Source organism: Herpailurus yagouaroundi, unplaced genomic scaffold, assembly GCF_014898765.1.
Source record: "Herpailurus yagouaroundi ecotype Mexico unplaced genomic scaffold, PumYag 180, whole genome shotgun sequence".
Lineage (NCBI taxonomy): Eukaryota > Metazoa > Chordata > Mammalia > Carnivora > Felidae > Herpailurus > Herpailurus yagouaroundi.
Window position 1 is genome coordinate 159,810 of NW_024412411.1, and position 13,777 is coordinate 173,586.

General features: G+C 34.4%; 2 protein-coding genes across 4 annotated transcripts in view; one reads left to right on the top strand and one right to left on the bottom strand.

Moving 5' to 3' along the window:
- Positions 1-10,565, bottom strand: part of LOC121039189 (olfactory receptor 52Z1-like) — a 52,450-nt gene extending 41,885 nt beyond the window's left edge. The window contains exons 1-2 of one of the 3 annotated variants that reach the window (XM_040489113.1): positions 10,475-10,534; positions 1,787-1,852 (exon numbers count right to left, since the gene is read on the bottom strand). The gene's annotated coding sequence lies outside the window, so the exon portion shown is untranslated. Of the gene's footprint in view, positions 1-1,786; positions 1,853-10,474 lie in introns of all 3 variants that reach the window. The other 2 variants (XM_040489112.1, XM_040489115.1) reach the window with 2 other exon arrangements.
- Positions 9,802-13,777, top strand: LOC121039147 (olfactory receptor 51G2-like). The gene is made up of 2 exons (XM_040489082.1): positions 9,802-9,808; positions 12,725-13,777. Exons 1-2 carry the CDS (start codon positions 9,802-9,804, stop codon positions 13,717-13,719), a joined length of 1,002 nt encoding a protein of 333 aa, XP_040345016.1. The 3' UTR covers positions 13,720-13,777.

Sequence of the window (13,777 nt, forward strand, 5' to 3'; positions counted from 1 at the left end):
TATATATATATATATATATATATATATATATATATCATCATACTGTACTATTAAAACAGGTAAATTTTATTCTAGGTAGTTTTCACCTCCATAAAGCTAATCAAAAATATAAGATTTTTGTCTAAGAAATAGCTTTTTAATTATTCTAAATCTGTAGTTCATCAAAATGTATCTCTTCAGGATATCTTCTGCAAATCCTTCCTTTCAACTCATTCACAAAGAAAATGTCACTGTAGTCTGTGAAATTACTTGACCCCACTACTAGAAATTTATTGTATCTAGGATGAGTGCCAAGTTATATTTTTTTACACATTTACCTATTTGACTCTGATCTAAATGGTGCACATCCACACTGAAGAAAAAAATCTCTATGTCCTCTTTTAATATTTTTGTCAACAGTGTCTTTCATTTTTTCTCCATTTTAAAGAATTATAACACCCTACATGCATCCTATCCCTTAGAAATCTAAAGGTGGCTTTGAACAAAAGCCATGGCTTCTCTAGTTCAAATTGATTTACTTATCTTCTTCTCTTCTGATTTATATAAAATTTATGGACAACTTGAGTACTCTCAAGGCTTTAGTTAACTCCCAAATTTCCATATCCAACCCACATACCTTTTCTGAATATATATTCAGCTGACCCATAGATCATAGATATCTCTACCCATATGCTTCAAAGGAAATTCAAATGTGTACGCTAAGCATAAGGGCTAATTTAACCCTTATCAATGCTTACAACTTTTTCTTGTGCTTTCTCCAGAAATATCCCTCTTTCTTACATACCTCATGAACTTCTCTTCAGTGTTAAAAATAAATCTCAAATTTATATTGTCCAAAAAGTATTCCCTAACCCCTTTCAAAATAATTGAACAAACTTCCTTCTTTGGTACCTTTTAATGCTCCTATCATTACATCCATAACTTTTGAATTTTTTATTATTTTTCTGCCCTGTCGACTAATCTGCAAGTACTTGAGATTACAGGTTATTTCTTTAAATGAGATTTTTTTCCCTGAAAAACCTTATATATTATGATAAACAATTTGTATAGGTAAATGGCTGACTTGATTAATAAGGATTGAGGTAAATTGCTTGATTTCACTAATTTCACTAAATTTCAGGGTTTTTTTCAGTAAATTTGTATTAATGATACTTTATTAAGTAATTATGTGAGGATTAAATGTATGAGACAGAGCAAAAGCACACTGCACACTCACTGCCTAAAACCTTACCAATCAACATTTGTTTCTTGGCCTTTATCATACTCAATTCAATACAAATGTATGTCTAAGTGAATTGCAAACATTATAAAAATCCTTATTAACTTCGCTAGGACACACACTGATTGTTAGGAAATATTAAAATATTTCTACAAAATAATATACTCTCACATTCTTTTACTCTGAGATTTCATATTAAAACCATGAATGGATTTTATTAAAAATCAAAGTATATGAGAGAATTGATATGTATATATAAGTTGTTATATATACATATAGGTCAGAGTATCTATCTAGTGTGTATCAAACCTCTCCCATGTGTTATTTATATTTTTGAATACATTATAAAAAAAAAAAGTAAGGTCAAGTTGATCAAACCAATATTCCAGGTCAATGAGGAGCTTAAATATGTGTTGGAGAAAGAAAAGAGGCAACAGAAACAGAGATGGAAAGGCAGAAAAAGACAGTGGTACACAGGGAAAGAAGAAGGGAAGAGAAAAAGAGGAAGAGAGGGAGGAAAGAATAAAAGAAAGAGAATTCTAGAAAAAATTAAAGAATAGCTGATACCTGGCCCATCTTCAAATACTAGTGGTGAAGTCAATATACATTTCCTGGATTCTAGTACTTGAATTTCTATAAGAAAACAAACTAATTAATATAAATATTAATTCACCAAAATAATATACGGATATTGAGTGTGTTATATATATGTGTGTGTATGTGTGTGTGTGGGTATTTTTCCTTCAAAGTCCAACCAAAAGCTATGTTCTTACACAAATTTCTAAAAAAGTTTCACTTTGATTTACTAAAGGCTCTATCTTAAAAATGTATAAATGAGAAATGCCCCTGGTAGCAGTGGGCTAAAAACACATAACACATCTGATTATAAAAATATCCTGCACTTACACATACATAACATAGCCATTCACATACATGTATCTGTTATGAATGCATCTTAGTTACTAGCATAAAAGCTTCTTGTTTTACTATAACTCCAGCTTCAAACAACAAATTGAATATAATTCATTATATTCCATCCCATTAGCCCTGTTTCTTTGATTATTATTTTTACATATAAATATATCATATATGTAAATATTATTTATAATATTTTACACAGGTAATTATATAATATAAATAATTATTCAAATATATATTTAAATATAAATGCATTTATAATGTAACTATACATTACATATTATAATATGTTATATATGAATATAATAAATATTTTTTTGGTTAAAGAAATGATATGGCTTGGGGTACCTGGGTGTCTCAGTCACTTAAACTGAGTCCGACTCTTAATTTCAGTTCTGGTCATGATCGCATGGTTCATGGGTTCGAGCTCCACATGGGGCTCTGAGCTGCTTGGTATTCTCTCTCTCTCTCTCTCTCTCTCTCTCTCTCTGCCTCTCCCCAGCTCATGATCTCTCTCTCTCTCAAAAAATAAACAAACTTAAAGTAAGAAAAAATCTAGCTCTAAATCCTTTCTTATATCAGCTGCTGAAAGGAAAATTTTATTTTACTTGCTTCCCCTTTGAAGTTACACTATGTCATTTTATGTCATGTCACATCATGTCATGTCATGTCATGTCATGTCATACTACCTTATATCAATTATGTACATTTTAACAAGAATGTTGTTTGTCAGGTATCATTCCAAGCATTGGAGTAAAGCATTAAAGTAAAACAGCATTATGAAAGAAACTAAATTATTATGGTTTAAAAATTGGCTTTGTCTTTTCCCTCTTATGTAATCTCAATGGTCATTTTACCTTTCGAAGAACTAATATTCCTTGCAGTCAAGATATGGGTAATCATACCTTTTAATGGGTATTTAGAAAGATTAAACAGAAAACAGTAAAAGAGCTTATTATAATGCTGACAGAATTGAAAAACAAAACTTGCAAAAGTCACTGTGTAGTACTGTGTTGAGGTCTGATTGAGAGGTATATATCAAATTTATATCCATATCTACTTCACTCTGTATAAATTTTAACTTAGGGATATTGCAGATGGTTCCAATGATCAGTTGAATTTAAGGAGGATTCTAAAGAAGCATCAGTTGGGTAAAAGCAAATATGTTTCCTGTGCAAAGGAACAGCCTTCCTTGTGTAATTCTGCAAAATTATAGTGACTTTATAGAGAACCGAGATCAGGAATATTATGGCAGCTTAGTATTATCAATACAGCATTGACGTTTCAGACTGACAAGTCTGTAAATATTATCAGAACAGCTCTTCACCCAGGTCAAGTTTATGTTTTATCTGAACACCTAAGTTTGGTTTTAAATGGTCATTTTCCCAAAACACAAATCCTCATCTTGAAACTTGTAAAGAAGATGACTATTATTACCAGTAGGCATGAACTCAACATTTATATTGGGAAAAGCACTTTTGCTAAACAAGGTGGGGAGAAAAGTCCCAAAATTTGCAAAAGCATTTGCTCTCTCCACGAACCTAAAAACAGCACCTAAAAACAGAACATGCTGATTGAGTCAAATCTAACTCATGTTGCAAAATATATTCCTGAGACACAGGTTTCAGGATTCCAGAGAAAGCTATCAAATCAAGAAATGCAGTTCCATGTAATTTGGGAATCTAATACTAGCTGTGTAACCACAATATGCACAGGTAGCATTAACAGATACTCTTTAAATTGATCATGACTACACCAATTAGTACTCAGAAGAAAATACAGATGAAATTCAAACAAGCATGTGACTTTAACCTTACATTTAACTTTAAAATGTTTGGTTATCAAACACAGGATTCTCTGAACAATTTAATCCCCAAATCTCACATACCCTCACTCAACACTAGCCATTCCTATGGGTCCCTTTACCCTGGAAAACTGGTTATTATTATATAAGTTTACTTGAAAGAACATTATAACCAATTTACTTGAAAGGACATTTACAATGGTAGCTGCTATTATTTATCTCTGAAATACTTCACTTACTACACGGCGAACGGCCTTTTCACTTTCCCATGTGTCTGTTGGCAGGACTGTCCCTCCCTGGAAGACACAAAACCCCACAGCTCTGTGTGCGGAAGCAGTTTTACTTCAAAGGCTTGGTCGTTTAATGGTAGCTTACAGGCCAACAAGAGAAGGTCTCCCAAGTACCCAGAAAGCTCTGCTGAGATTTAAAAGGCACTGTGGGCTCCCAACCCCTAGCTAAGAAGCTTAAATTTATTTTCACCCCAAGGGATCTGAGAAAGGAGGAAGCATCGTTTAGATATTGCACACCATAGAGCATCTTTTTGTCCTGGAGAAACCAAAATCTTTCATTTTTATTTGAACACAGTGGATCTGAGCAATTTCTTCCTTTGTTATATGAAAAGCAAGCTGGAGTGAAAACATGTAAACCAGAACTATGTTTAAACAAGATCGGCTGTTTAGGAAATGTTAAGCTTCTTAGCAAATAGAATAATAACTACTTAAAAGTATTTAATACAGAGGCTCCTGGGTGGCTCAGTCAGTTCAGCATCTGACTCTTGATTTTGACTCAGGTCATGATCTCACAGTTCATGGGTTCCTGAGCCCCACATCGGGCTCTGTGCTGACAGCATGGAGCCTGCTTGGGATTCTCTCCCTTCCCTCTCTCCTTCTCTCTCTCTGCCTTTCACCATCTCTTTCTCAAAATAAATAAATAAACTTTAATTTTTAAAAAGAAAAAAGTATTTAATACAAATAAATACTTGCATGCTGTCAAAACTTTTTTCCATGTAATTTATTGCAACAACTATTTTCCCCAGAGTTAACAAAACAAAACTGTCTAACTTTATCTTTCTGCATAAAAAATAAAATAAATTTCGGGATGCCTGGGTGTCTCAGTCAGTTAAACACCCAAGTTAAACTCAGGTAATGATTTCTAAGTTCACGAGCCCCGCATCAGGCTTTCTGCTTCGGGTCCTCTGCCCAATCTCTCTCTGCCCCTTCTCCACTTGTGTGCTCACATGGGCAAGTTGTCTCTCTCTCTCTCAAAAACAAATAAACATTAAAAAAAGAAAAGAAACATTTAAAAAAGAAAATATATTAAAGTTATTTAGTACATGACTTCAGACTGTATCTTTCTATATCTTGTGGTTTTTTTTCTCAAGGATTTATCAAAGGCATATTTCCATGACAGTACAAAAAATATCCCTCTGAGTTTTAAAAGATAGTTCATATTGGGGACCCTGGGTGGCTCAGTAGGTTAAATGTCACACTCTTGATCTCAGCTCAAGTCTTGATCTCAGGGTCATGAGTTTAAGCCCTACACTGGGTTCCATGCTGGGCATGAAGCCTCCTTAAAAAAAAAAAAAATAAATAAATGATACTTAATACTGCACAATAAGAATGTAATATATTAAGCACCTCTCTGATTTTTAGACTGCTTATGTTTCACAAATATGAATAGTTATACCATCTTAGTACATATTTAATTCCTGTTTAGCTTCCTTTCAAAAATGTTAAATAAATATACATCCAGAGAAGTATAAAGATTTGACTTCTTTTCCTTCACACTTGCCAATCTCTTAAATTTCCTAACATACTAGACCAAATGGGAAAAAAAAAAGTGTATTGTTATTCCCTTAATTTGTATTGTTATACTGATTATTAGTAATGTATGATCTTTGTTATGTATTATTGGACATGTGTGCAAATTCTTTGGTAAATTACTTAAATTCGTATTTCAAAATATTCAAATAGATACTTTTAGAGTCCCGATTATCTCAGTTCTATCTTTATATTTAAAATAAAGGCAAACTATTTTTCAGAAAATTTGAGTCCATGTAGGCACTTGATTGGGGAACATCATTAAATCCAAATTTCTAAACCAGGACCCCATTCAGAGTCACCCTCAAAACCTTTTCATGTCTTTATATCCTTGTCCTGCCTCCAGTGTGATTCTGCCTTCACTGTGTCAAAATATTTGCATCTAAGATTATTCTGGGTAATATTAGACAGTAAAACTCAAATTTTTCAAAATCAAACTTTTCAACTGTAATTTCTACCAATATATCAACTGATTGATGTATATGGGAGTACTAGATCATATTTTCATAAACTAAAGTTCTCTGTAAAATTTTGTCTACTTATTTATGCTAATAACCTAGTCTAACAATCCTGCCTAAATTCCTTTTGGAAGCTTCCTTAAACAAGTCACAAGTTCACATTTTACTTCTTTTTTATTTTAGGGCACTTCTCAAATAGACAATTCTTCACACTGAGACTTTCCCAAAGAGGCCAAAGTCATTATAAATTATATTTGGTATAAATATGCCATTTGAAAAGACAGGCGCACTAAATGAGAGTTTTGGCACAGCTACAGTTAAGATGCATAATCTGTCATGGAGAGGAAAACACTTGGAATGAGACAAATCAATACATGCCTGATAATACTTGGGAAATTAAATTGTTCATGCACCTGGTGTCTTGGGTCCTTAGTTACTGGCTATCTAAACTGCAGATTTAATAAATATGCAATTCCTGGCAGATAGAACATTAAAAGAAGAGCTCTCTCTCCCCCAACCAGACTCCCATGGTAAATAGGAAAAGAGCTGAGACAAGTTCTCCTAAGCCTTTTGGTCACTCAAGGCAAAATTGCTCCTTTAAGTCTGCTGTACTGTGGAGGCCTTCTGTCTTCATCAGTCCTTGGAGCCATCTCAAGGACAGACTTATCAGTTGTGGATTTGCCTTCACCCACGTGAAACTTCTTAAACACACAAATTAGCAATAACAACAGAAAGACAAACAAAAGTATGTCTATTAATAAGGCAAATTTGCACCAATGGAAGCAAATGTGAAAGGATTGCATAAAAGCAAGTGTTCCTTATTCATGATGAAATATACTCTCAGTAATTTGAAACTCGGTGTTAAGAAGTGGGAGACCAGGCACAACATGAGGTTTACCTCATGTTGCATCTTGGATATCTCCAAGCAGGAGATTCATGAATTATGGGGTCTTAAGCCATGGTAGGACACCAAGTATAAACTAGATCCATAACTTACTAATTGAACTAATAGAGAACACTACTTTGACATATTTCCAGTAGTACTTCAGAAGAAAGTGGTCAGGTTGGGATATTTCTAGGGTTTTGGGATCCAGACCCAAGATCTGAGATATCTTTTTGAAGGTTGGAACTGAATGGCAATATATAAATCTTATGGCATAATAGTTTAGGATAGAAATAATGTGGTATGGAAAGTGAAAGCCATCTTGATAAATAAACTGTTGTTCGATAAAGGACCTAAGCTGTTTTTCTATGTGAGCAATCAATTTCTCTCAAATAATTTCCATTTGCCCAGATTGCCTATTGATTATTTGAATAAATTTATTTTCAGGAATTTAATAAAACAAAGGATGGGTTTATTTGCTGTTTTACATCTTTAATTCCTTGTGCAAAAGTGTTCCTGCACAAGTAAGAGAGTTGACATAAGTATTCTCAGTTCACAGTCTGGATATGTTCTGTGTTTATTCAGATGTTCTTGGTTCTGTTTGCCATTTCACTGATAGGAATAGTAGGAATTTTTACATTTAGTAAAGCTGGAGTTAAATGGTGTATACTACCTAGTACTCTGAGATTCTACACATCTTTATGTATTATCTTTAGTTATTCTCAAAGGCTCCTGAGAGGTTAAATTGATGAATTCCATAATGACATTTTATATAGTCATTTCTCACAGCTATATCTCAAGAATACAGCTACCGTCACTAACACATTAACACACAAAGTTGTTCAATGCATATCTTCAATAAATAGCATATTGCTGGATCTGTTAATACTAATGTAAGATTTATGTAACACCTTCTCTGTGTTGGGCCTTGATATATCTGACAAATCAACAGGAGAATACAAAAAAAGAAATATTCTTTTTCCTGGAGGTGACTGAACTTTCAGTTTGAACACCTCATCTAAGAATCTGTCCTCACATGTTAGGAATCATTTATGCAAGACCTCTTTCTCTGGTTCCCAGTCCCACATTTAACTTATACTTTTTCTCAAAGGTCATAGGTCTTCACAACTTTGAGTAGACAGGAAACTACCTATTTTATTTTAATCCAAGTCACACAAAAATTTTTAATGAGTAAAGGATTATTAATTATAATCTATATTTCAATATTTCTATCTTTAAATTAAAAAAATAATAATGACAAAAACACCCAGGGAAATAGGAAGCTACTTTGGGTAATATATCATTCTCAGTGGTATTTTATTTATATATATTAGTGGCTTCAACTCACAGCATTATTATGAATATAGAAAGCCTCAGGACAAGAAGAATCAGTGGAGATAGCTGATCAACCAATTTTGCACTTAACTGATTTCCATTATGATTGCTTTTCTTCCATAGAAGGGGAAATAAACATTTTTCATCAGAGAAAAGATACTTTATCAATACAAGTCAGGTTTATAAAAATTATAACTTTGATGTTATTTTTGAAGTATATTTTGATAAAGGGAGAACATGCTGGGGACCATGAATTACCTTTGAATCCTAGATTGGCTACATATTAGTTGTCTGACGGGGGGGGTTCGATAAATTAATATATTTGAATTTCAGCTTGTTGAAACTGAACATGATTTGCTAATTGAAGTGAGGAGAATATATGGCTTTTTATGTGAGAAAGTAAATAATAAAAGACACATAAAAGTGTTTTTTTTTAATTCCTTAACATGATTCATCACAAGGAGGGTCTAATGCTATTTTGTGGAATTTGTGGAAGTTTGACTACTCCTGTTGAATGCCATTGAATCTGTGCATTCTGCTAGCCTGAAAGTCCATATGTTTATGTGAAACTACATGACAAAAAAAGGTCCTTGACATGCAGTTATGTGTAAGGTGCATGGTGTGTGTAGGGGTAGTGTGGAATGATGATGGGAAAGTTTATATAGTTTATAATTTCAGAATTCCAAGGTAATTTCTACATATATTCTATAGGGTTTCTGAAACATACAGTATAAATGGAACAATAGCAGAATTCAAACAGATGTCTGTGAAGCAATTAAATTTTGAGAAATCTCAAAATATATTGTAGAAGACATGAACAATCCCAAGATGTAGATACTACATTAAAACAATTCGCTTCAGAGTGAAATGAGATGACACCAAGACTTAATGAGAGGCTTTCAATTAACCTGATGCAAAAAAAGTACCCAGTACTTGGGCTATTTCTGGAGCTTCCCTAGGAAACAATGAAGAATGGACTTTAAATCAAGAAAAGTGGCACCTGGTGGCTCAGTCAATTGACTGTCAGACTCTTGATTATGGTTCAGATCATGATCTCACATTTCGTGGGTTCAAGCCCTGCATCGGGCTCTGTGCTGACAGTGTGGAGCCTGCTTTGGATTTTCTCTCTCCATCTCTCTCTCTGCACTTCCCATGTGTGCGTGCTCCCTCTCTCTTAAAATAAATAAATTAAAACTTTCAAAATAAATAAATCAAGAAGAGACTGGGGCTTCCTAGGAGATTATATCCTCGTGAGATAGCTGCATGAATAATAAAGAAGCTCAAACCAAGTCATAGGACTCTTGATTTTGGACATGGAAGAGAAAGCTGCCCCTGCAGGACTTTAGCAAACACTCTACCTTGAGATGTCAGGTAAGAGAGAAGATATTGTTTACTTGCATTTGGAAAAGACTAAGAACAAAGAGACTATGGATAAATTAGTGAGTATAGACACTCTAGCCTGTAATATGAGGAACTACAGGAATCTAGAGGTGTTTCTTTCTATGAAAGTATCTCTAATTTGTTTTCCCTCAAGAACCTGAAACAGTTGGACAATGCTACTGAGCCAAAGAAAAGTGAGTGGGTTTAACGTATTCCTGAACTAGAGAAGTGCACAACTACCCATGCCTATGTTTACACCGACCATGAGATTCAGCCTCATATCTAAACATGAACATCCTTTGAAAACAACAAGTGTAGACTCTGGATTCTGAAAATGCTTTGCAAAACCCATGCATAATAAAAGGCATTGTGAATAAACATGGCACCAGACCCTTAATGTTGGAAGGTGCAATGATTTGACTAAGCAGAGTGAGTTTTACCCAACAAAGAGTGAGTTTTCTAGCCATTCTACCTCCATTCTCTATCTTTTACAACAAAACTCAAGATTAAAAAAAATACTAATAAAGCCTCTTGAAGATAATTCCAATTTTTGTAATTTTTAAACACAATGCATAGAAATCTAGTGAATCCCTTGTTAGTATTTCTAAAAGTCTGATCCAAATTGACTTGAATTGAGATTTTGAAAAATTCACTAACCTGTCAAATGGAAGCAGAGACAAATGGGCTGGATCTTCCAGCTTCTTACCCACAATGCCAACCAAGTTAGGTAGTCAGACTTTATAGAAAAACTTAAAAAAAAAAAACATTATTATTTTATCTGAGACTCTTAATCTGACCAAAGATTAGACTTAAGGGAGAATTCAAACAGGAACAGCTGGGAAATACTCAGGCCACCACAGCTAAGGCCCATCAGCTCCACCCAGGGAATGATGATTTAGAAGTGCACATCTCTACAAAGGCTCACAAATGATACCAAGGATGACATTGGTGAGTGAGGGTAGATGAGGGGTTGGGAAAGGCATATGTGCAAATATTTGTATGGCTTATTGTCATTGTGAGATAACTGCTACGATAGGAAGGGTATATAAGTATAAATGCAATGTCTATGTAGTTCCATAAAAACAGAATCTGGTGAGAAGTGAACTCATAAAAATGTGTACTTTGCTGTCTGTGGGAAAGAGATTCAGTGTATCACAAGATTCATTGTTTTATTTAAATAAATAAGTTTTGGTAATGAAGACTATGAAAACGGTCTCATCTCTGACATACTGTGCATTTTGTTGATTATTAAATAAGCTTGTCACTTCTTCAAAGAAGTTGCTAATTTTACTTTCCTATATCTTTGTTATAATCTTCAAGCTTAGAGCCAATAAGAATATGGAGAAAAATAATTGATATTTATTGAATATTTGGATGAATAAATAACCATACCTATATTGAATTAAGTCAATAAAATAGGCATTGTATAACATTTTGTTATCATCATTAAAAATGAACTGTTTGCTTACACAAGTACATAGTAACTATGCAAAATATCTCTAGATCTTTTTAATTAAAATTCAAAATATTTACAATGCTTTGGTCAAACATGGTCAAACATAACCATGAATATGATTTTTTTTTAATTAAGCAATCTAGGGACACCAGGGTGGCTCAATCACTTCGACTTCGGCTCAGGTTATGATGTCACAGTTCGTGAGTTCAAGCCCCTCATCAGGCTCTGTGCTGACAGCTCAGAGCCTGGAGCCTGCTTCAGATTCTGTTTCTCCCTCTCTCTCTCTGCCCCTCCCCAGATTGCACTCTGTCTCTATCTCAAAAATAAATAAACATTAAAAAAATTAAACAATTTGTTCAAAATTTTAGTATTTTTAAATATATAGAACTAAATTCTTGCTGTTTTTGTTCATGTTCAATTGAAAAAAACACACATTTATATCCAACAATGAATTATCATGAAACAGTGCTTCATAACCTATGGAGTGAAGATATACTTAAAATTTTGCAATCACCAAATACTTTCATAAATATAACTAAAACTATGTTTAATGTAAATGAAATGAAAAATACATGCAATAATAACCCTATTATTATATACTAATAATAATTAGTATTATTAAATTAAATTATTTAAATTAAAGCATAGATACATTATGTCAATTAATGCAAAAGTTTCTAAAGATTTATTTTACTTTTTTGTTATTTTTAACTTTTTTAAATTATTATTTATTTTTGAGACAGATAGGGAGCAGGGAGAGGCAGAGAGAGAGGGAGACACAGAATCCAAAGCAGGCTCCAAGCTCTGAGCCGTCAGCACAGAGCCCACTGCAGCATTCAAACTCACAAACTGAGAGATCATGACCTGAGTTGAAGTCAGATGCTTAACCGACTGAGCCACCCAGGCTTTAAAATAAACCTTTAAATCAAAGGTTTATTTAAATTTCTGCACTCATCTCACTGGAGAAATAATAGGATATCAAAATGTGCCAAGAACTACAGTTTAAGTAGCTTTGTCTAATATGGATCAAGGTAGTCTAAGGCAGTAAGAAATACCCAGGAACGATGTACCACTGTAATTACAGTAACAAGTATGAATTTGCATGGATTTTTAAAAGAAATTTACTTGAACATATCATATACTTTGGACTTTTTATTATTTATTTATTTATAACAAACATTATATCAGTTAAAGTACTTAGATAAACTAAATACCAATGATACTTTTTTTTCCTCATTTTTCCTTCATAAAGCTACAATATCTAGGGAATTTGATCAAAAAAAGCAGGTCTTGTTTGTTAGTCTAGAGGCTTAGATGCTCTGTCAGGAAATAGCATTTAATCTCATATTAGAGACAACTCAGGGTCAATTTAAAGTAAGGTGTATTATGAGTTGTCAAAGGTTCAAGTCAAATTTTAACATCTGTGACTGAGTCAATAAATTTTGTTCTAGGAAAGGCATGCACCTCTGGCATTATATTGCCCACCAATAGCACCACATCCATAGTCTCCACCTTTGTGGTGACAGGCATACCTGGGCTGGAGGCTGTGCACATCTGGATCTCCATACCCTTCTGTGCCATGTTCTTCATTACCTTGGTGAGCAACATGACCATCATGACAGTAATCTGCAAGGACCAGACCCTCCATGTGCCTATGTATCTCTTCCTGGCCATGCTAGCTGTCTCTGATCTGGGTCTGTCCCTCTTCACTTTCCCCACAATGCTGGGGATCTTCTGGCTGGATGCTCGAGAGCTCACCTTCTCTGCTTGCTTCACCCAAATGTTTTTTATTCACACCTTCCAGGATTTTGAGTCAGCTATCATACTGGCAATGGCCTTTGACCGCTATGTGGCCATTTCTCGTCCATTGCACTATTCTTCCATTCTCACCAACGGTGTAATTGCCAGGATAGGTTTGGCCATTCTAGTGCGAACATTCACTGTGCAGGTGCCTCTCCCCATCCTCTTGAGGACGCTGTGCTTCTGTGATTCCAATGTACTATCTCATTCCTACTGCCTGCATCCTGATATCATAAAGCTCTCTTGTTCCAACACCAGGATCAACAGCATCTTTGGACTGTTTGTGGTGCTATCCACTATGGGACTTGATTTTCTCTTCATCCTCTTTTCATATGTCCTGATACTTAAAACTGTACTGAGCATTGCATCCTATGGTGGCCGTCTCAAGGCTCTCAACACCTGCATTTCCCACATCTGTGCTGTGATTCTCTTTTTCACACCCATGATCTGCCTGTCCATACTGCACCGCTTCGGCCCCAAACTTCCCTCATGTATCTACGTGACCATGGCTAACATGCATTTTCTCATTCCCCCTGTGATGAACCCTGTTGTGTATGTAGCGAAAACCAAGCAGATACGAGATAAAATTCAGAAACTCTTCACCAAAAGAAGACCAGGAGAATCCCAAGTCACATTTATAACATAAATGAGCACGATCCTAAGAGAGAAAGAATGCTTCATGAAAGCAAAGAGCTGCTGATATT